The following is a 22813-nucleotide window of genomic DNA, read 5'->3' on the forward strand; positions in this document are numbered from 1 at the left end:
TTTTTCAGGGCAATGAAATAAAAGAACTGGCTATGGTGAACAAAATGAGCAAATATAGCAATTAAAAACAAATGTTCAATTTCCATTATTAGAATAGGAGAGCACATGGTTCCTGCTAAATATATTGAATGCATGTCATATTATGGCCTCCAAAAATCACTGAGAAACAAATCATCCCTGGTTGGAGTTGGTGTGAGTTTGAAAACAAAAAATGAAGATAAATTATTCTGAATCCACATTTTAAATGCTGTAATGCTTTTATTTTGAAGGCTACACCTGCAAATAGGAAGTGTTGTCTCTTTTTTATTCTTCCGAGTTATATAAGTATACAGCTTCACTACATATGAAATGCTGAGGAAGGTTCAAGGAATTTTTCATGATTTGTTTTATGAGTAAAGGGTAAAACCTGGAAAAATTAAAATTAAAAAGTTCTGGAGGCTGCACAAGCATTGTTTGTCAGTTGGTTAGTGGTCCTTCAATCTCTCTCTCTATCTCTCTCTCTCTCTCTCACACACACACTCACACACACACACACACACACACACACACACACACACACACACACACACACACACACACACACACACACACACACACACACTAACACCATTGTGGCTGCAGTTAAGGACCATATGGGTGACAGCAGGGGGAGACTACTGTTCATATTATGTTCTCAGTTAAAAATAGTTTATTTCTTATGCAGCATACAACACATCAAAGACAACTTTTGGCAGCGTGGTCTGGGAAAAAAACAACAGTTCAATTTGTACAAGATCTAATGCCAAGATATTGGAATAATTTAAGATTAGAAACTGTGCCAGACCTGAGCCTTCATACAGTAACTTACCAATATGAACACTGCATACTGCAAAAAGAAATTCAGAAACTTGCATGTGTTACAGTAAAACCCCAACATTGAGCTGTTGTTCTGACATCATTAGTTTCTCAAAGCTGCACTAATGAATATTTTTATGTCACCAAAGGATAAAATGACTAAGTGCAAAGTAAAAGCCACGGCCCGTAGTGACAAAAACCCACAGAGATCACACTACCCAACTGCAGCTTCCCTCTGCTCATGTAGTGTTTTAGCGTCCTTAAGTAATTGAAACTCTGAAAAATTCTGTTAAAACCGCCACATGGTGTCAGCACGAAAACAAATGGCACACAAAGTTAGCAATCAGCTGCTGAGCAAAGCGTAGCATTCAGCAGCTAAAGAGCCAGATATTTTTTCGCAGGAAGCTGTGGAGACCAAAACAGAGCTAAAAAGTGAGTATAATTACATTTATTAGATGGCTACAAACTTAACTCTAATGTGTTTCCATCTGTGTAGAAAAAAGCAACTGATTTCTAACAGGTTTGCCAAAACAAATTTTCCAGTCAATGTGTTGTGTTGAATGTTTTAATCCATTAATGCAGCTTTAATGTGCTGACTTAAGTACTAGAATACTGTTGTATTTCAAAACAAAATTTAACCCTGAGATTGAGTTAAAATCTGAAGAGAAATGCATATTATTTGTTCATACTTTATGTTCGTCTGGATACAAATATAAACAGAGTCTAATATATTCTGTAGGCACTGTGCACAGACTCGTTTTGTTACATGCAATACAAACATGCAACTGAGCTCGAAAGTAAATCAAGGTATAAGACTGTATTTTTTAAAAAATCTGCTCACTTACTCACAAATACAATATGTACATATATTATATATATATATATCCTAAATAAAAGACCAAATTTGAAATCCAACTGTAGATCATTGTCAAGTAGCTCATGTTATGTTTGCAGCAATCCTCCTCTACAGACACAATTCAGGTGACCAAAACATTTGCGTTCTTCTGCTGCTGTATTTCTGAACATGCAGAGACTCCGCATGTTCAGAAATACAGTTGTTCGTCCTCGCCAAGCACTCAGAGAGCACATTAGCTTTTGAGTCTATGCTTTTCAGTCAGCAAGCTTCAACAACAGCAAACTTTCACTTCTCAGCAATGTAGCAGTCTGACTACATCATCAGACATGACTTGTGTCCATGTTCTTGGCTTTGAATTGCATCTGTGACACAGTGTGTGGCCTTGGTCTGGATCTCTTGGAGGTTACATGATACATAAGGATGAAACTGTTGATTTTTTTTTTAAGTTTGCATGGAGACTGTGAGCTCCTCTGGCTTATACTAGTGGTGTGTGGGTGTGGGTAGTTTTTAAGTTTCCACTTTGGCAAACTGGAGTGTTTGTAACATCCTTGTACTTCTTTCAGCAATGATAACATGTTAAAGGGTAGGAAAAGAATTTCAGTCTGACATCTACATAAGGCAAGCAAAAACTTTCATTGTTGAAAAAGGCATAAATGATATAATTAGTTAAATGAGATGATGAAACTGTATCTCATGTCTGTGGTTGTGTACAGAGCTTCAATAGGGATGTGGTTAAACTAGCTGAGCATGCTAAGCTTAGTAAAAAATTAATAGTTAGAACATGTAATTCCCCCTAAAACTACAAATTGCTGTTATGGTCAGTTGGTCGGTCCTCACTGAAATAATAAACTTTTCAATGGAGTACAATGAAAACATGAGCAGATGTTCATGGTCGTCAGAGTATAAAGTCCATTAAATGTGTCGATTCACTATTTTTTTGTTCTAGTGCCACTGTGAGATTGTTTTATTTTCTGGTTTTTTTTTTTTTTTCGGTGATATGTCTTGACAGCTATTTGATGGATTACCACCTAATCTTGTACAGACCAGGAGAACACTAATCAATTTGATGATCTTTTAACCATCCAAGTATTGCCATTAGGTCAAAAAGTTAACTCCAGTTCCAGCCTGGTCTCACTGCCAGGGCATCAAAATATACTGCTTGGGCAGCTCCCTTTAGCTTCTGTATGAGACACGCTGGGCTTTTAACAAACTCCAATATAAACCCTTCATTATTAGACATTCATGACAACAGACTTAGATTTAAGAGCACTAAGGTTGCTTCGGGTAGGTGGGAGTGGAGGGAAATGGGCCCAACAAGAGCAGGACTTTGACCCAGGAGACCAGGGTTTGTGTCCCTTGTGAAACTAGCAGTTAACTTTGAGTTATTTAGTTCTGTCAGTTCTTAGTCACATGAACAACTCATGATTTACATCAGTCAGGATCTTTTCCTTTCCCTAATCAAGGTGTTTTGTTGCCTGAACCTGAACTTGACCCCTTCTTGGGTGCGTGAGTTGACTCTTGGACTAGTAAGGGGTTGCTTACAACCAGCCTCTTCTGCGTCAAGATACAATGCAAAAGTTTTCTGATGGATAGAGCAGAGCATTATCATTCCAAACTCGTAAAATACTGGCTCTTTGACAGTGCTTTTGGCGAAAGAGTGCAACGCCAAAAGGCACCTTTTCTCTCAGCCTGAAACACTGCTGGACGGCGTCTGGTGGGCGCGCAGCTGAACAGAAGCTGTCATGATGTTATCATATGCCGATGGTTGGCAGCAAAGCACCTGCTGCTTCTGCATAATACGTGCACGGGCGGTGTCAGTTGTGAGCGTGGCTGGACAGACCCTTTCATGCCTGCATGAAAGACAGGGTGGGTGGGTGTTTGTGTTTATCGCTAATTAGCAATTGTTAGCATGCGTGGTGTGCATAGCCATGCTACAATGATTAATGATAACGGTTTATAACTACTGTGCTGACTTATATGGATTTGACAGGTGTCATTCTATGAGAAGTTACAGTAGCCTATGTGTAAGATACAGTATAAATATGAATATATAACATGATAAAATCTGACAAGTTGATCTCACTTAAAAAAAATCTCAGAAACTGAATGCCTTGAAAAAGTAAATATAAGTCTAAATTTTTGTTTACTTTACATCTATGTGTTTTTTTCTCAAAATTTAGCTGTAATTACTTAATTTGGTAAAGTTGTTGTAACTTAAAAATGACAAGTGAAATTACCCTGTTCTTTTTAAGCATTTGAAACTTAAGTAAACCAAGTTAAAATGACTTCACTTGATCATGACAAAGAGGATTTTGCCAATGATGAACTTGGGACATTTGCTAGCTCTGTTTTGTTTACATTTAAAAATATACAATTACGACTATATAAATATGACTAAATATGACTAGTTTTCAGTCAGCAAAATACGGATATATAGCACAGTAAACTAGACTTAGAAAGATTGGTTTAAATGAACTTGCCATTTTTAAGTCGGAACAATTTCACAAAATCAAGTTAATATAACTAAATGTTAAATCAATTTTACAATCAAACATAGAGTAAACATAAATTAAGATTAATAGTGACATTTACTTACATTTTTCACAGAAATCAATTTCTTAAATGTTTTTAAGTAAAATCTACTTGTCATATTTTACTGGTTATGCTGAAATATATAAATTAATTTTGAAAAACAATTTTGTTTCTATCTATAAATGTAAAAAATATATGAAGGGCGCAAATAGATTTTTTTGTGCATTTGTTATTGTTTAGAAAAGTTTCAGCAATGAGATTTTAATATATGGCGTAATCTGCAGTATAGAAGATCCAGGCAGAGCTGTAGTTATATTTGTAAGCTTTGCACAGAATCAGGCTAACTGTTTCCTCATGCCTGCAGTATTTATGCAAAGCTAGGCTAACCACGTCCAGACTCCACCTCTGTAACTCACATGTACGCACAGCGGTGATCATCTTCTCATCTAACGCTCACAAGGAAAGCAAATAGCTTAAAGCTATTTTCTTAAATAATAAGAATACGTTTTATATTATTTGCTAACATTTCTACTACAAATACTCAGTTGCTCATAATGATAAATACCAGTTTAAACAGTTGGGTAAACTCATAGATATGAATATATGGATAGATGAAGATAAATATATTTATATCTATGAGTAAACTGTTCTGGGCTAAAGATATTTGTGGGTTTTGTGAGTCTATAGCTTGTTTTTTCCTTTTGGCTTTTAGTCTTGAATGAATGGCAGCATCATATTTCGGGAGCAGCAGTGAGTGAATGGGCGTCCTCCCACTCTGTAGCTCTCGGTGTGTCTCTGACAGTCTTTTCACCCAGAGCTGTGGGAGGAGGACTCAGGACAGGAGATTTAGAAGTAGCTGCAGCAGCCCGACTTCTCCTTCTGTGCTTCAATGTATTCATGAATCTGGAACTTCGGTTCATTGGGATGTTGGACGGCCCGGTGCTTCAGCTCTCTGAGGATCAGAATCAGAAGTCAAACAGTTTAGAAAACACTACGGGAAACTTTTTTTTTTAAAGATATCTTTTTGGGCATTTTTTTGTCTTTAATTTATAGGACAGCTGTGAAAGGGGGAGAAAGAGAGAGAGGATGACACGCAGCAAAGGGCCGAGGCCGGATAAGGCCCTTAAATTGTACTTAATCATTAAAAAAATATGGCCATTCTTGCTCAGTAGTGGACCAGTTACAAAGCTTTTTCCCATTTGTCACTTAGACACAAAAACATGGGAAAATAGTCTGGGTTGAAAAATACAGAACTTACCCTATGATGATTTTTGATGGTACTGGATGAAGCAATAAGTTATTACATTTCTTAAAATGTTACTATTTCATGATCAGTAAAAATGTTACAGCTAATGTATGTTAAGTGTCATATGAAGTATTAAATGTTATATTATAACATCTGGTTAATACCTCTTTAGAGCTATTCTTTAAGTCTGGGTAAAGCAAAAATAAATGTGTGCAGTGAATCTGTGTCACCACAGACAAATGCGTCATTAGCCACCCAGGCAAATTTGAATGATTAAAAACATGACCAAGTATATTAAATTATCTTTGAAAATTGTGAAAAAATGAGCAGTATTCCTCGCTCTGAGATGGTAGCGATGTGTCTGCTGAAGATGCTGGGCTGGAGAAGAAGCCACTGAAAAGTGACAGACTGTTGTTAGCAACAGACTCAATAGCACAAATCACACACACACCAAGAAGAAGAATGAGCCACCGTGCAGCCAAAGACTCTTATTAGCAGCTAACTCAGTAGCACACACAATCTATGGAACCACAGCACACATGTCCTAAGACAAAGAATTAGTTACAATGCAGCTACAGACTCTCGTTAGCAGCTAAGTCAGTCTATAATAGCACAGCACACACACACACATACCAAGATGAGAATGAGCCACTATGAAGCTAAAGAGTTTCGTTAGCAGCTAAATTAGCACACACAGTCTACAGTAGCAGAACACACATCGCAAGATGAAGAATGAGCCACCACGCAGGTACAGACTCTTGTTAGCAGCTAACTCAGTAACACACACAGCCTGTTTGTTCATAGTGTGAATGAAACAACACTGACACTATGCGCATTAATGTTAACAGTAAGGTTATTTTTATATGATAGTAAAGAGATTTCTAAGAATGGCTCCAGTTCGTCATCAAGCCATTTTTGACATAATCATGGACACAGAAATGTTGGAAAACAGTTGAAAAGTCGAACTCTACAATGCAGAAATACACAATTTCCAGTCTGTTTCGAGTGATTTTTTAAAAGTATTTTCTAACGTCTACAATTTGTTCAGAAAGAAATCAGTGATTTTGCTTTATCCAGACTTGAATACATTTTGAGAAATGATTGTAATAGCAGTTGGTTATTACTAATTATTGTTTGTACGGGACACCAGTTGAAAGCAATGACTAGTGCGAGCAGTGCACAGCAGACTGCAGATACAGCAGCTGTAGTGTTAAGTGTGTGTGAGACTGTTTCATACTTGGAAACTGCAGTGAAGGCCAGCTCTACGTTGACTCCCGTCTTGGCACTTGTCTCCATGAAAGGAACTGAATACTCCTGAGGATGAGAAGAGGAGTAAACAGTAGTGAAGAGCAGAATAAAGCACATCAGCTATGGTTGTACAGCAATCAGTGACATACTCACTCTGGCCAGCCTCTCTCCTTCATCTCTCCTGATTGCTCTGTCACTGCTCATGTCGGCCTGACAGAGAGATGCCGCACAGTATGGTTGGAACAGTAGATTCAATGATACAAATGTACTTGAGCTATTCACAGAGTCATATATCATATGAAAAAACTTTTTAAAGATAAACTTTGTTTTGGCTGACATAACTTTGTGTGTAACAAACAAAACAAAATTACTTACAAAATTACTTATCATCTCAAATTCAGCCAACATGAAATTTAAAAGCAGCTTGGACACTTTTTCAAGTTAAACAAATAATTTCCTATTACAGTGAAATACGCTTTGTGGCAAGCAACCAGATACATTTTGGATATAACATCTTACAATGTTTAAAAATTTTGAACAAACTATGTATGATAAATACTAGATCCCAAAACCCTAGAAAAGTCCTAGAATGTTGGAGATTTCATAAAATCCTAAATCCCAAAAGCCTAGAAATGTCCTAAAATCCTTATAACTTCTTAAAATCCTTGAAATGTTCTAACATTCTAGGAACATCCTAAAATTCTAGAAAATTCCTAAAATCTGAGAAACAGCCTTAAACCCTGGACAAGTCCTAAAACCCTAGGAAATCAAAGATATGTCCTAGTATCCTGGACATTTCTTAAAATCCTAGAAATGTCCTGAAATCCTTGAAACATTATAACATCTGATCATTTACCTGAAATCCTGGAAAAATCCTAAAATTCTAGAAACATCCTAAAATCCTAGAAACATCTATAGCGCTGCTGCGATTGGCCCCTGGCTTTCTGTTATTTTGTAAAAAGTGGCCCCAAAGCAAAGCAAGTTATGTATGCCTGCCTTTTATATCTCCTGTCATAAGGAGCCACCGTTTTGCAGATACTAAAGATCACATCTGTTTCTATTTTCACAACTCTTTTTCCTTCACTTGCTGAGCCTCTCCAGCCTCACCTTGTTGCCCAGCAACATGATGACTACATCGCTCTGTGCATACTCATGGATCTCTGTTAGCCATGCCTGTAAAAAGAAAGACAGACAGAAATATAAATACACGGTCTAAAATAACAGCCTTATTAGATTTTGTTATAGGATGTTTACTCCTGCTGACTCACTCATTCCCATATGTTTCCAGGCAGTAGACAGAGCCCAGACTTACCCTTATGTTGTCAAAGGAGGTTTTGTTGGTGATGTCGTACAGGAGGAGCAAAGCTTTAGATAAGAGATGAATATGGTTATCTTACCACATATCTCAACCACAGCAACATTTGAGGGTAAAAGTGCAGCTGAGATTCAGATACAGATAATTTTTGCCTCACCGTGTGCATCTCTGTAGTATGCATGTGTCACACTTCTGAACCGTTCCTGTCCTGCTGTGTCCCAAATCTAAAACAGAACAGGAGAAAAAAAAGAGCTCGGCCTGGTTCCACTTGGCTAACTCTAATTTTCAGTTTAAACACTAGTGCCCGAGAGGAAACCGGCCTGAGCTCTAAAAATAGGTTGCTATTGTGAAAGCACATTCAAGTTTTTACTGGCACTGATTTACTTACTGACCTGTAGTTTGACCTTAACGTCATCAACGGTCACCTCTTTGTTCTGGGAGAAGCAGAAACAGATTTTCATTGACGTTAGAATGGGTACTGCACACGGCTGAGTGAGTGATTAAAGGAACAATCCGTTCAAACTACAAAAACAATCTCAATAAATGTGAAACTGGTTTTGGATTTGGAGATTTCTGCCTACACAACAACAATACAAAAAAGAAAGAAAAAGACAACAGAAAAATACAGCTAAGCCAGGGACAATCAACTTGTATTACTTTGGGGGCCACTTTTGCAAAATGACTGTAGGCCAGGGGCCAGTCACAGGATTTTAGGATGTTTCTAGGATTTTGGAATGCTTCTAGGATTTCAGGTCATTTCACAGATTTTTGGACCTTTGGGACTTTAGGATAATCCTAGTTTTTCGGAAGTTTCTTTGGCGAGGACATTTTTTTTTTAGGATTTTAGGACTTTTCTCTGATTTGGGGACATATCTAGGATTTTAGGAAGTTTCTAGGATTTTGGGACATTGGGGGCTTAGCTAGGACCTCTGTCGGGCGTGAAGGGTATCCTCAATTAGCACTTTTTTATGATAACCAAACTATTTTGATGCTGTTTTATGCATTCTGCCACCATATTTATACATAAAGTACAAAAACAATTCCCAACAATTCGTTTATTTTTATTGTGTATTAGAAAATGGTTGGGAGGCCACCAGACACCCTAACGGGGGTTAATTTTGGCCCACAGGCTGTAAGTTGAGTATCACTGGCCTATATTATATGAAGAAAACAACAGGCTGACTGAAACCAGAAGAGGCGTACCGGCTGGAACAGATACCAAAACTGCCTGACTTTTAGGAGGATGTTGTGTCACAGACCTCATGGGCTATGGGTTAGTCAAATTCATTCCCAACAGGTCAAGGAAAAAGAGAACACTCAAAAGGGGAAAACAGGGACATCCTAAAGTCAAATTTGCAACAGCGCACACACAGACTTTAAGTGGCAGGCTCTCACTCTTCTCCTGAGTCACTGTGGTGGTGGGCAACAAAGCAGTTTATTTCCAGTGACATGTGACAGCCAGCCTGTCCTACATTTTTTGAGGAGTGCTTCTGTTTCCCAAGGGAATCAAAAATGTGTGCTGTGATTTGTTCAGCGTAATGGGAAAACTGTTGCTGTTGATTTTTTTTCCAATTTACTATCATGGTGGCAGAAAGCTCAAACAGATTTAGAAAACTGGGCCAGTAGAACCAGAACTATTTGTTTGGATGAATAACTCTGGGTAGGTAAAAAAAAAAGAAAAGTTTTTTGTTAATTGGATGAGATAACATTTTGTCGGATAAACTTTTTTATGCTGTTTTCAGATGCCTTTCACAAATATTTAACCATTGAACCCTGGAAAAAATGTTTCATTTTATTCAAAAACATGAGGAAAAAAGGCAATGAGCAACTTGGTGAGAAATTTTGCGTACTTAGAAAATTATTATTTTTTTAAAGCTAGTTGAAATGTCTAAAAAAAAGAAATCAGCTAGGAAAAGCTATATTTATGACTAATGATGAGAATTTATATAATTTTTAAGCCATCTTTAGGCCATTTTTTGTTGCCTTTTTTCTTTTTATTTCTCCTTTTCTTTGTTCTTTCTTTCTTTTTTCTATCTTCTTTTTTTTTAGTTTTTTAACCAGGCCATTTCTTTTTTCTTCAATTCTTTTTTGTTCTTTTCATTTTTTCTTTCTTTTTTTCAAAGTTCTTGTTAATTTTCTACTTTTCACTTAGCTTTTTATTTCTTCCTATATTTGGGTAATTTATTCTTTTATTGCTAATTGCCTTCTTCCCATATTTTTCAAGAAAACAATTTGCTTAATTAAATTTGTCTTAATTTCAACAACATATTGTCTCGTACATAAAAGACATACACACATACAAATCATCTGTACACACACCGTGAATCCGATGCCCACTGTAGCAGAGAAGGAGCCAGGGATGAACTTTCCTTGATCAAACTGCACCAACAGAGACGTCTTTCCCACTCCACTGTCCCCGACAAGGATCGTCTGCAATAAATAAAAATTATTTTAGTATCAGAATCAGCCTGCAGCATTGTATTCTAGCAGAAACATCACAATCAGTTAAGAATGCTGGGTTGTGAGTCAGCATGTGCGTCATGGTGGACTTTGCTGCTTCCAAGCAACTAATGTTATCTTCTACAAGAAGTTGGCAACGTACCGCGATGACAGTGTGACTCACACGCTGCAGGAGATAACCTTCAAGACAATGAAATGAATGAAAGGCAGCATTCACACACAAGTTAGTCAGCAGCAGGGCCAGCAGTCAATACTTCATCTTCTACAGGCCTGTCTTTCATCTGAAGCCCACTTAGAAAGAGTCACACTGAGGTACCTGCCACCTACACACACACACACACACACACTGCTCTTCAACTGTAACAGACACAGTAAATGAGATACCACCAAGCTGTTCTCTGTCTTCAGGAAAAAGGATTTGGAAATTTTGATGTTGAAAATGCAGCCTGAGTGTCTATAATCTTAAAACTTCAATCTGCAATCAGCCGGGTTATTATTTGTTTAAATCATTCACCCTTAGCAGGCTTATATTTGGGACATGCATCTGTAAGGGACGGGCTTTTATTTCCTTTCACACAAAATGTTTGCGAAGCATAGATGGAACTACAATCAAATTATTTATTTCACCAAACATGGGAAGAAGGTAATGAGCAACAAAAGAACAAATGTCACAGCAGTTAGCAAGAAATCTGTGAAAAGTTTTACCTGAAGAGAGAATTACCTGAAAATTTGCCAAAAAGAGCATGGAACATGGAACATCAACAAACGCGCATGCTGGTACGGATGGTCAGGATTAAGGGAGGGAGGCACATGGTAAGGTATAGAAAAAAGACTCCTGTATGAAAGTCCAGGGTTTGTTGATCCATCCACCATCCCTCCTGCCTACCTTATAGTTGCCCTCACACTTCTTATATTACATCGTTACCCGCATCATTTCAACTGTAGCCGTCTTGCCGCATTACATGTGGACGCAGCAGGTGCCAGCTGGCCGTTGCAGGCGTATAACAACACTGTGAACAATTGTGTCTGGTTGCATTCTCACCTGATGCCGTCCAGCAGAATTTCATACGGGTGTGACAGGTGCCTTTTCGCATCACAATCTTACGCCCAAATCGCTGTCAAAGAGGCGGTATTTGACGAGTTTGCTATGAAAACGGGCTGAAACCTCATATAACCCCACTCAAAAATACCCAGACTATCCCTTTTATTTCCTGTTATCTCTGAACTGTCAGCTGTCTACAGGCACAAAATGCCTCCTTAACCCCCTTGACACCTGAGCAAAGTGGATTCATTCCTTTTAAAAACATGGAAAGAAGGCAACGAACAATTAACCACGAAATGACCCAAAAATAATTTTAAAAAAAGGAAAATAAAAAAGAAAATTATAAATATAAATAATCTTGTTTTCTTTTCTGTAATTCCATTTCAAATATATAATTCTAATAATTACATTCTTGTTTTTGTCCGTGTCATTTTTCTTAGAAAACTTTTTTTTCCTTGTCACCTTTTATGGCACATATCATGCAAAGTTGCTGATGACCCCCTTTCCCCGGAAGGAAATTCTGTTTCAGAGGCTTAAATTCTTGCAAAAGGCATCTCAACGCTGTACAAGAAAACTGATGCCTATCCAGGTTTTAAAGGGTTGAAATATTAAAACAATAAAAAAATGTGATATGTGGCTTTCAGGTGTTTTAACCCTCTTCGGACCATCCCCAGAAAGTCTGAAGTGGTCTTGGTTGGGATGGGTGTTCACATACTGGACAAACTGGAGTGGAATTAACATTTATGTCCATGTGACGATGAGTGTCTGCGATGCAAGCAAGACAAAGCAAGAAAGGCGAAAGTACTGTCAGGGTAGTGTGATCATCAGTTAAAGCAGGCAGTGGTTTAACTGTGAGGTTTTCATTTGGTCTTAACGCTTTATGGATGATAATGGCTGGAGGGATTAGAGCTGAGAAGCTGAAGCAGCTCTCTCAGTAGCGACAGGTTCAACAGCCTCCCTTTGATCTCAGCATTTAGAAGGATTTTAGAAAGTCCCCAAAATGTGTCACAACTTGGTTAGGGATATAATATACTGCATCAACAATAATCCTCTGAATTTTCATATCGACTTCATTCAAGTGTTTCCAATAACTACAATTCACTATTCTCCCTGTTGAGAAAAAAGTCAGTTCTGAAATTGAAAGAAGAATTACTTAAAAACTCTAATTAATATCCCTGGCTGTTATTTGCTTAAATCACTGAACTCAACAGGCTCATATTTGGGCTTTCACATAAAACTGTTGCTAAGCAAAGATGGAAATACAGTCAAATTGTTTCATTAAAACTCTTTTTTGTGTCTTTCTTGTTTACTCTGCTGGTATTACTTGTTCTTTGGTGCTCATGGTTTCAGTAAAATGAACTGAACGACTGAATTAAAGAGAGTCTTACCAAGCTAATCGTGTGTAGCATTTCCACACTGACAAAAATAGTTTCTTATTACAGTATAATATATTTTGTGGCAAGCTACCATACAAATTTTGGATATTACGTCTTAAAGTGTTTAAATATTTTGAACGAACTATGTATGATAAATCCTAGATCTGAAAATCCTGAAATGTCCTAAAATCTGAGAAATATCCTAAAATCCTAGAAACCTCCTAAAATCCTAGAAGACATAAAATCCTAGAAAAGTCATTAAATCCTGAATATTTCCTATAATCCTTGATCCCCAAATCCAAGAATGTCCTAAAATCCTAAAATGTCCCAAAACCCTATAAATGTCCTAAAATGTAGGAAATGTCCTGAAATCCTAGAAAAGTCATAAAATCCAAGAAAATCTTAGAAATGACCTAAAATCATAGACATTTTCTATAATCCTTGATCCCAAAGTCCTACAAAGCCTCAAATCCTAGAATTGTCCTAAAATCTGAGAAATGTCCTAAAATCCTAGAAAAATCATAAATCCTAGAAAATCCTACAAATCTTGGTAGGAACAACTGGTTTAAACAGACAGAAGGTAAATTCACTGGCACTTAATCTGTTTATGAGAGATGAATAAAACGTATCTCTTTTTCTCTCCTCACCACAAATATGCACAATATACTGTCCACTTCATTCACATCATCTGTGTCTAACTCCTGAACATCTGCAGTGTATCACCTAATTGCCTCCAGTCTCCAGAGGGGGTTTATGAGGCAGACCCACTTCCCAGCTAACCTCTGTTACCACGGAAACAGCGTTGTGCCCCTCTCCCATTGCAAACACACTCGTCCTCATCATCACATATGCATTTGTAATTCTACAAGTATGGCTGTTTCCCCCTCACGTGCACACATGCAGGCATTATGTTACATGCTTTCACTCCAGTAAACAAGAAACAGCTGCCATTAAGTCACATCAGATAAACTTATAATATTGCTGTGGGTTTGTAAGACGCTCTAGGCCTACATCACCTTTTTTTCCCCATTTTTTGGAGACTGATTTGCGACATTGATTTCAGCTGGAGCAGGTGTGATCCTTGGCATTTAAAAAATTGGTGGGTGATTTTTTTTCCCTTCCTAAGAAAGATAATACAAAAGTGTAAGGGATGAGTAAAACAATGGATTAATCAGCTCTAACGTCCGCAGAAAATGTTAGCATGTCTGGCTATAGGCTGTTTGTACATGACATCACGTCACCCAGAAGAACTGCAGATGAGGGGCAGGAAGTGATTTTTGCATAGAGAAGTGCTATAAAAACTTAGGGGTTGACTGATTATCTGTCTGGACGATTATTGGGGCCGATATTTGGCATTTTGACGTTCATTTTATTTTAATGATCACTGATGAAACAAATTAAAAAGTGCATTGATTGATTTGTTTATTTAAGTGTCATGCACTTAATTGTGTCCAGCCCACATTGGCTTAGTAGACACTGATGATAACAAATCGAAACGATTCAAAGATGGTCACGTAGCCCTTTATAATATGTCCACAGAACAAAATATAAATTATACAAGGAGCATTTCATAATATACAAACCAATAATAGACAGTTATGCTGGATACAGTGTTTTCTGGCGTAATGTCCATGCATTTTCAATGAATCTGGCTAAGGCATAAATCTCGTCTTTAAAGAGCCAGCTCAACATATCACACTCAGCCAACCAAAATAAGTCAGGTTTCTGCACCTGAACTTTTTCAAACAAATGCTTTCTCAGATCACTATACAGAGGACAGAAGAACAAAAAATGAAATTCATTCTCAACAGCTTCAAGATCACACAAAACACACATACGCTGCTCTTCAGGAATACCTTTATACCTACTGGCTTCTCTTGCCAGAGGCAAGGTACCAGATCTTAACTGAGCACACAGGGACCTCTGTCCCCTCCTTAAGTTTAATAAGGTTCTGTGTAGTAATCTTCTTTAATTTGGACATAATTTCTGAGTTTTGGCGTACTCCAGATCTCCCCCTTCCATTGTTTCTTATGAAAATAAAGTATCAGTGTGAATGTCAGTAAAATAGGAAGGAAGTCCAGCCGTGATCTCCACCAACTTTCAGGGTACCACATCAAATTTCAAGAAGAATATTTTCGAAAAACAGTCTCAAGCAACAAAACACATGGGCAAAGTTGAAATGGGAAAAAGAACTTAATACACAAATATATGAGGACACTTAATATTGACACTTAAGTCAGACTGAGTTGGTTTACTGAAGTTGCTAACACTTAGAAAGAACAAGGTCATTTTACTGGTCATTTTTGAACTTCAATAACTACACAATTTAAATTAAGTAAATACAGCTAAATCTTGAGTAAATGTAACAATTAGATACTAAGTAAGCATAAATAAAGATTATTAGTTATTATGTACTTTACTTTTTCAGGCAATCAGTTTTTCAAGATTATTTTAAGTAAGATCATCTTGCCAGATTTTACAATGTACTCTCCATATTATCAGATACTTACAGTAACAATCTGTAACTATCAGCCGCAAAAATAAGAAGCAGATGAAAAGTGACGGTGCAAAAATGCCCGAGGATCACATCAGAGCCTGTTTTGTGGCGGTTTGGCTCTTGCTCAGGACTGGACCAATATTTAAAATTGTTTTCTCTATTATTCACTTGGACAAGAAAACAGGAAAATAGGGCCTGAGATGAAAAATACTCAAGTTACCCTTTAAATCCTTTTACTGTATGTGAAATTGGAGTATTTGGGAAAGTAGAGAATCATGGTGTTCTGCTTATCTCCTCTGCCTGAGCAATGGGAAAAGTCACTTTTATCTTCGTGGAGAGTATAAAGTCTGCACACAGCCAGTGTAATTTAGCTTGACAGTTTTCATATCGCCACTAATTTAGCCTGTCTGATACGCTACACAGCTGGGACTGGAATCCACCGAACAGATGACTACAGCAGATTACTGCAGCTCCCACTATTAGAAGTCAGTCTGATGACTGATGCAAATGCACTTTGATGGCAATATTTGTGTGAATCTATGGATCAGGAGAGGGTGCTGTGTTAGAGGGTGTTATATCATGATAAGCAATGAAAAAGCAATTATAAACAAACATAATTGCTTTTAGATTTCAGAAAAAAATACTTCAATTATTATATAAAGTATCAGTATAAAAGTATGAAGTATGGATTGCACTGACATGATACGATAAGATAAGAAAAGGTACGATAAGATACAATATGGTATGGTATGGTGCAATATGATAGGATACGATGCCATGCCATGCAATATGATGATAACCAATTCATCTGTATTGAATCCTGTATCACAAGATCAGTGTTACATTGATTTTAATAAAAATGTTGGCTGATGTGTGGTGAACAAAGGGAGAAGTGCTACAAAGAGCTCAAACTACAGTGTAATTTATGTCTAACCACAACCTAAACCGATGAGCACTCACAGAAGCTCCATTTTTGTTGTGTAATTGTGATCCCTTGGGGAAAACAGGCTAGATAGGGAGGAAGAAAAGCTACTCCCCCCCAGAGAAAAGGGACAAAAAGTGCATCAGTGAGAAAGAAACCTCACAGCACAGTCACCAGCAGAAAGTGTTTGCAGTGATCACTTCAAGGTTTGCTGAACTTAGGCCTAGACCACACATACACGCTAATTTTCCTCCTCCGGTTACAATCAATTTGCTGTCCACACCAAAGGTATTTTTAAAAAAAAAATCACCGTCCACACCAAAACACAAATGCAGGCTATTAAGCGATGTCAAGCGCACGGAAATACAGAACTCATAGTAGTAGGTAGCCCTGCATCACAGCAACAGTGCTGAACACCACAAGTGCACAACACGCTGCAGTTCAGTGAGTCTGCTGTCACTGCGCTGCTCAGGCATGCTGGTGGAGATACCTAAAAAATACCTGTGTACATGTGGACTAGGCCTCAATCCAAGATGATGACTGGTATTTTGTCATAGGCCATATGTGCCCCAGTGACAAAGGCAAAAACACAGTAAATCAAAACATAAATATGACAAACTTTATGGGAGGTACTGGCAGCCACATCTGCATGCACCTCTGTCACCATTACTTCTGCATCCACCTGATGTGCTGCAGCACCATCATTCATTTGAAGGCGTGTGTCTGGTCAAGCCCAGTATACACTCTCCTTTTAGCTCCAACTTTGGTCTCCATCGAAATATCTGTCTCTTTAGCTGCTAAATGCTCCACCACGTTGCTGCTAACTTTGTCTGATGACTTTCACTGGAAACATCTGCCCACTGCTGGTGGAGTTAAGGTCGATGAAGAGTTAAGAGTGGAGCTGAACAGTAAAGTTGCAGATTGTAAAAACTAACACGATGCTAAAAAGCTCTGTTGAGCTGATAGAACTGCAGTTTGGGGTTTTTCTTTGGCTTCATCACTGTGAGTTACCTTTACCACATAACTTGGTCATTTGATCCATTTTTACATAACATTATTGATGAGTGCAGCTTTAAATATTTATATCTTCTGTCAGAAGCAAGGGGATTGGGGTGGCTGAGAGCTACAGACAGAATAGGAAAGTCAGACAATATTGACAGACTGACTAATGTGTTGTTCATTTTATATTTATGGAACACCAGCCTGTCCTTTCCAGCCCTGTAAAAGACTATTAAAGATATGATATGATATGTTGCGATACGATAGGTTGCAATACGATGCATTGCAATATGTTGCAATACGTTGCGATATGATGCGATGCCATACGACACGATACGTTACGACACCACACTATACAATGATTATTAATTCCAAGAAGATATTGAATCGTTCATCACAAGATCAATGTTACATTGATTTTTGATAAAAATGTTGGGTGATGTGTGGTAAGACAAAGGGGGAAGTTCTACAAAGAGCTCTAACTACAGTGTAATTTAAGTCTAATCACAACTTAATCAAAGAGCACTCACAGAAGCTCCATTTTTGCTGTGTAATTGTGATCCCTCGAAGGAAACACTGGAAAAATGAAAATGTTGGTGGTTCTACAAACCATAGATACATTACATGTGTACATATCATATTGATGTTTCTAAAAAAGGTAGTTTTGATCACCAGTTGCTGCAGCCCCAAATGTGATTTTTGGATTTTAGCAAGTTTCCAAGATTTTGGGACATTTCTTGGATTTTAGGGCTTTTCTAGAATTTGGGACATTTCTAGGATTTAAAGATGCTTCTGGGATTTTAAGACATTTCTTGGATTTTGATCCTTTCTAGGATTTTAGGACATGTTAAGGATTATCGGACATTTTTAGCATTTTAGGACATTTCTCTGATTTTAGGACGTTTTTAGGATTTTAGGACATTAGGGGCTTAGCCAGGACCGCTGTTGAGGTGGGGATCCTCAGCTGGCACTTTCTTTTTATAAACAAGCTCTATTTTGATGCTGTTTTATGCAATCCGGCACACTGTGTAACCTTAAAATACTAAAAAATTCCCAGTGTGAATCTCTGTATTTTTATTGTGAATTAGAGAAATGACTGGGGGGACCCAACACCTTGTTGGGGGCCTGATCTGGCCCACGTAACTTGGGACAGAGAGGGTTATTCTGGAAGAACAGTTTCTGGCGTTTTTAAAGAACAGCCTGTTTTGCAATAGTTTGCCCCTTTGCAAAGCACCTGCTCCCCTCACAGTACAAGCCTGACACACACACACACACACACACACACACACACACACACACACACACACACACACACACACACACACAATTTCTGAGGCAATTAAAGGCAGCTGTCAAAGTGCATAATGGTTACATTAGGGCAACCCAGTTCTTGTCTCACTGGACCATTAGACTTTGTGAACTCAGTTCTCACTAAACTCACACTCAAGACAGAAAGTCACTCAGCAGCAGTCGAGAGTCATTTTTTAAGTAGAAGTCATTTTTTAAATAGAATGACATAATAGCAGATTGTTTCAGTGTGAAATATTCAAGACAAGTGATCAAACTTTTTGCAACGGTCAAGCACCATCAGAAAACTGTGACATGTTTTAATATGATGTTAAAATGCTGTGTTTAATTTTGGAAAGAGATGAATTATATCAGATTGTCGGTGCATTTATTTCAGTAAGGAGTATTTAAAAAGAAACCAAAGCACTGACTAACTAAAGGCCAATTCAACATTAAAAGAAATGAGCTTTGACTGATGCAGCCCCCTCACACTGAACTGGAAGCTGTTCCTGCACAACCGATTCATAATATAATATGACATCTCACTGAAGCCCAAAGGGACTTCCTCTTTTCACTTTGTCTCATCTATAGCGAGGTCAAAGGCCAGCACTCCTGAGCTGGAGGCGACACAGAGGATCTGACTTGTTGTCTCTGTAGGCTAATGTAACCTTAACCCTTTGAAGGTTGAACAAATTGACTCAATTTCTTTCAAAAGTTTAAGAAAGAAAGGCCAAAAAATTGTCAGAAATTAGTAAACAGTTACAAAAAAATGTTCCTGAAAATAAGCAAATAAAAATGAAACAAAACATGAGCTTAAGAAAATGTTAAGGAGAGATATAATTATGAGATTCATATTTCAGGGATTTTTTTTCCTTATTTTTTAGGATATCTTTCTAATAAACACCGCCAAGTAACTTTCCAGTCATTCTATTTCACTTCAGGCCTCCTCACCTTTTACAATTTTTTTTTTTCAATTTGTGGGACATGTCTTGCCAAGTTGCTCATTGACTTTTCTACATCTTTTTTTAATGAAATAAAAACAGTATTTTGAGGGTTTAAGTGCTTGTGAAGGGTGTCTGAATCCAGCACAAGAAATCAAAAGTCACTCCAGATGTGTAACGGTTAACTACTTGATAATAGCATCGATATGAGCACCTCTCAGGATGTCATGGAACATAGTTTCATCACGAAAGTCCCTGTAAGTACAATCAGAGCCAGAAGAATTACCCCGTGACTCATCACAGCAGCCTCATAATCAGAGGGAAATTCAACTCCTTCCAGTCACGTTAGCTTACTGAGTTGTAATTTGACTACATAGAATAAATGGAGCAACAGTAGCTTCAGTTGTGGTCATGCTTCTCCAATAGTCTATCTCCTTTTAGCTGTAGTTTTGGCCTCCACCAACTCCCAAGAGATATAGGTAGTTCTTTGGCTGCAAAGTGCTGCACCACGAACCAGCTAATTGCTAGCTTTGCTTATCTGTTAGTATAACATGGGTTTTTAGAGCTTTGTGTGGTAACTGGTGCAAAATAGTTAAGTTGCATGGTATGAATGGCCTCGACCCTCGAACAGAATGCAACAGTGTCACTCTTGGACAGAAATTGTAAGCCTTGGCCTGGAGTGCACAGATGGAAATGTCCCAAACTATTGTATAAAAAATACCTGTTTTTGTTGATACAGAAACTGCTGGACATGACCAAAACTATTGTTAAAAAATCCATGCTTTTTTGCTGGAAACAACTGGAAATGTCCTGATTGTTGTTAGAAAATACTGTCTTTTGTTAGTCATGAACAGGGGTCTGCTGCTGTCTCTGCTACTCTTCAACTGCTACCTGCTTTTGATGCTACAAACATGGCTGGAAATGTCCCAAACTCTCGTTAAACTATACATTTATTGGTTAGTGATGTGCTGCTATCTGCTGCTTGTCAGCCATCTGGTTTGACACCATCCACCATCCCCTCCTCCTCCTCCTGATGAGAAACACAGCTCATAGACAGGTAATCTGAATGACGTCATACAAATGAAATGTACAAATGTAATGTATATATGGCTTGCAGAAACATACAATGCCAACATTTCACTCTGGTGACTACGCTGCAATGATCGGCTGGTAAGGCCTTAGCTGTTTTAGTGTCCAGTTTAAGGTCAATGGGTGATGGATGTTTTGCTGTACTAGCACCTCAGCTTTGCACCAGTCTTCCAGTAAGTGTTCAGGCTGCAGACACTGTCTCAGCTTTTAAATCGTGTCTTAAAACACTTTTTTTTAATAGGCTCGCCTCCTCGTCTCATTCAATACAACTCTGTTTTGTTACCACCAGATATCATTTTTATTTTTACTTATGATACTTTACTTACTTTTACTTACCATATGAATATTTTATATATTTCACTGTATTCTCTGCTGTTGATTTTTTTTTCTGATTGTATTGTTCCACAAAAAGCATGTCTGCTCCTTGCTTGAAACATGCTTTAAAACTGATTATTATTAAAGTGTTATTGCCAAGGACACCACCTTAGAAAACATTGCTAAATTTTTTTAAAAAACATACTGTTGTGAAAAACTCAGTGTTTACAGTTATGAAGCCACATTAGCCCTCACATGGTGATGCTACTGAACCTGTCCTTTCATCACTCTAATGCAGCCATTACTCCTCCATCTATTTGCTCATTTCAAAACGGAAATGGATATTATGTCAACACATTAACACATTAACAAGAGGATGAAATCTCCCAGTCTTAAGAGACTTAGAATACTTTCTATCTGGTTATCTCTTTTAAAAAAATATTTTAAGGACATTTTCTTTTCACCTTTTCCTAATTTCTTGCAATAAATAAATAAATAAAAAATAAAAAGGTAAACAACAGACAAAAAAAGATTTAAAAAAAGTTAATAACAATTATTATAAATGTAGTTTTCAGGACATTTTCCTATTTTAAAATGTACTATTAAGTTTTCAGAATTTCTCTCCGTCTTTCTCTTTCAAAACTAATTTTCAGGTCATTTCCTTGTCACCTTTTTCGAATTGCTTGCAAATTTAGGGGACATCTATTGCCAAGTCCCCCCTTTCTTTAACTATTTTTTTTATAAAAGAACTCAAACCAGTTTGCTCCGGTTTTTAGAGGTTTATATGCATGACGAAGGCGTCTCAACTGAAAGGGTTAATATCTTGCTCAAAAGCATTTCGGCACAAAGTGACGTCTTTTAAGTCGGAAGCAGATAAAATGAGGAGGCTGGTGTGAGTTTAAAGCGGCGCTGAATGTTGATTATGGAGCGAGTGATGCGTTTTGGTCAGATCTGATACGCAAAAAAAGCCTGGAGACGCGCCAACAGAGAGGGCAGCCAACTGAAGATCAGCACCACGGAGAGCGCAAAAGCTGGCCAGCGCGGAGGCGTGCCGGGGTTCAGGACCCGAGGACCGGACCCGGGCACAGCGGGGTTTAACGGATATCTCATGAATGCCAGCTAAATATCAGAAAAAAGAGACTAAGAAAAACCCCCAATCTGAAATAAAGTAAACCGGTCATGGGAAGTTAAACCGTCGGTTTTTGTATCGACATACCTTGTGCACTAAATCCTCATCATAGGTCGGAGCTGGAGGGGTCTTTGCCTGGCTGTCGGTAGTCTCTCTGGATTCGTACCCGCTGTCGGGTTGGATCTCCGGGTAAGCGGTAGTGTAGTGCGCCGTGATCGGCTCCATCGACTCCATCCGCTCCATCCTGTCGTCCTCCCCGCGCGCTTTTAAAACGGAGGAGCCTGGGGAGGAAAATAAAAGCTGACAAACCACGCAACTCTCTCTCTCTTCTCCTTCTCTCTCTTTCTCCCCTCCCCACGCAGCTTTCTCCTCTGCTCCTCGCTCCTCGCTCCTCTCTCGGCCCCTCCTGTGCAGTGAATCACAGTCTGAGGGCTTCAGCCTACATCACTTAACATTTAAAAGGCATGTCGTGATCGCTCACCCACAGCACGACCAACACAATACAGGAGGTGGGGGGAGGTGAGGATGATGGGAGCAAGAGGAGGATGGACAGAGGATGGGCTGCAAGTGTTGACCTGTGGCTTCACTTATTTAACCTTCTGAAATCCGGACAAATTGGACTGATTTCTTTGAAAAACATTAAAGGCAGGCAACAAAAAACGTTGAACTGGCAAGAACTATGGTAAAAAGTATAAAAAAATTACCTGAAAATGACCAAAATAAAT

General features: G+C 38.2%; 1 protein-coding gene across 1 annotated transcript; it reads right to left on the reverse strand.

Annotated features, from left to right (window-relative positions):
* Positions 1-665: 665 nt before the first annotated feature.
* LOC121958944 (ras-related protein Rab-37-like) lies at positions 666-22813 on the reverse strand. The gene is made up of 9 exons (XM_042508129.2): positions 22176-22813; positions 10351-10461; positions 8424-8465; positions 8189-8255; positions 8029-8081; positions 7824-7889; positions 6870-6926; positions 6706-6782; positions 666-5174 (listed from the first exon to the last, which is right to left on the reverse strand). The coding sequence occupies exons 1-9, from the start codon at positions 22329-22331 to the stop codon at positions 5069-5071; spliced, it is 735 nt and encodes a 244-aa protein (XP_042364063.1). The 5' UTR covers positions 22332-22813; the 3' UTR covers positions 666-5068.

Source organism: Plectropomus leopardus, chromosome 19, assembly GCF_026936395.1.
Source record: "Plectropomus leopardus strain MGB_pleo_1.0 chromosome 19, ASM2693639v1, whole genome shotgun sequence".
NCBI lineage: Eukaryota > Metazoa > Chordata > Actinopteri > Perciformes > Serranidae > Plectropomus > Plectropomus leopardus.

Bases quoted from the DNA above. Each gene is read 5' to 3' on its own strand.
- LOC121958944 (XM_042508129.2), bottom strand. From the start codon at position 22,331: ATGGAGCGGATGGAGTCGATGGAGCCGATCACGGCGCACTACACTACC. The intron at 10,462-22,175 runs GTATGTCGATAC...TATTTATTGCAG, and splicing joins ATGAGGATTTAGTGCACAAG to ACGATCCTTGTCGGGGACAG. The intron at 6,783-6,869 runs GTGAGTATGTCA...TCTCATCCTCAG, and splicing joins AAGGAGAGAGGCTGGCCAGA to GAGTATTCAGTTCCTTTCAT.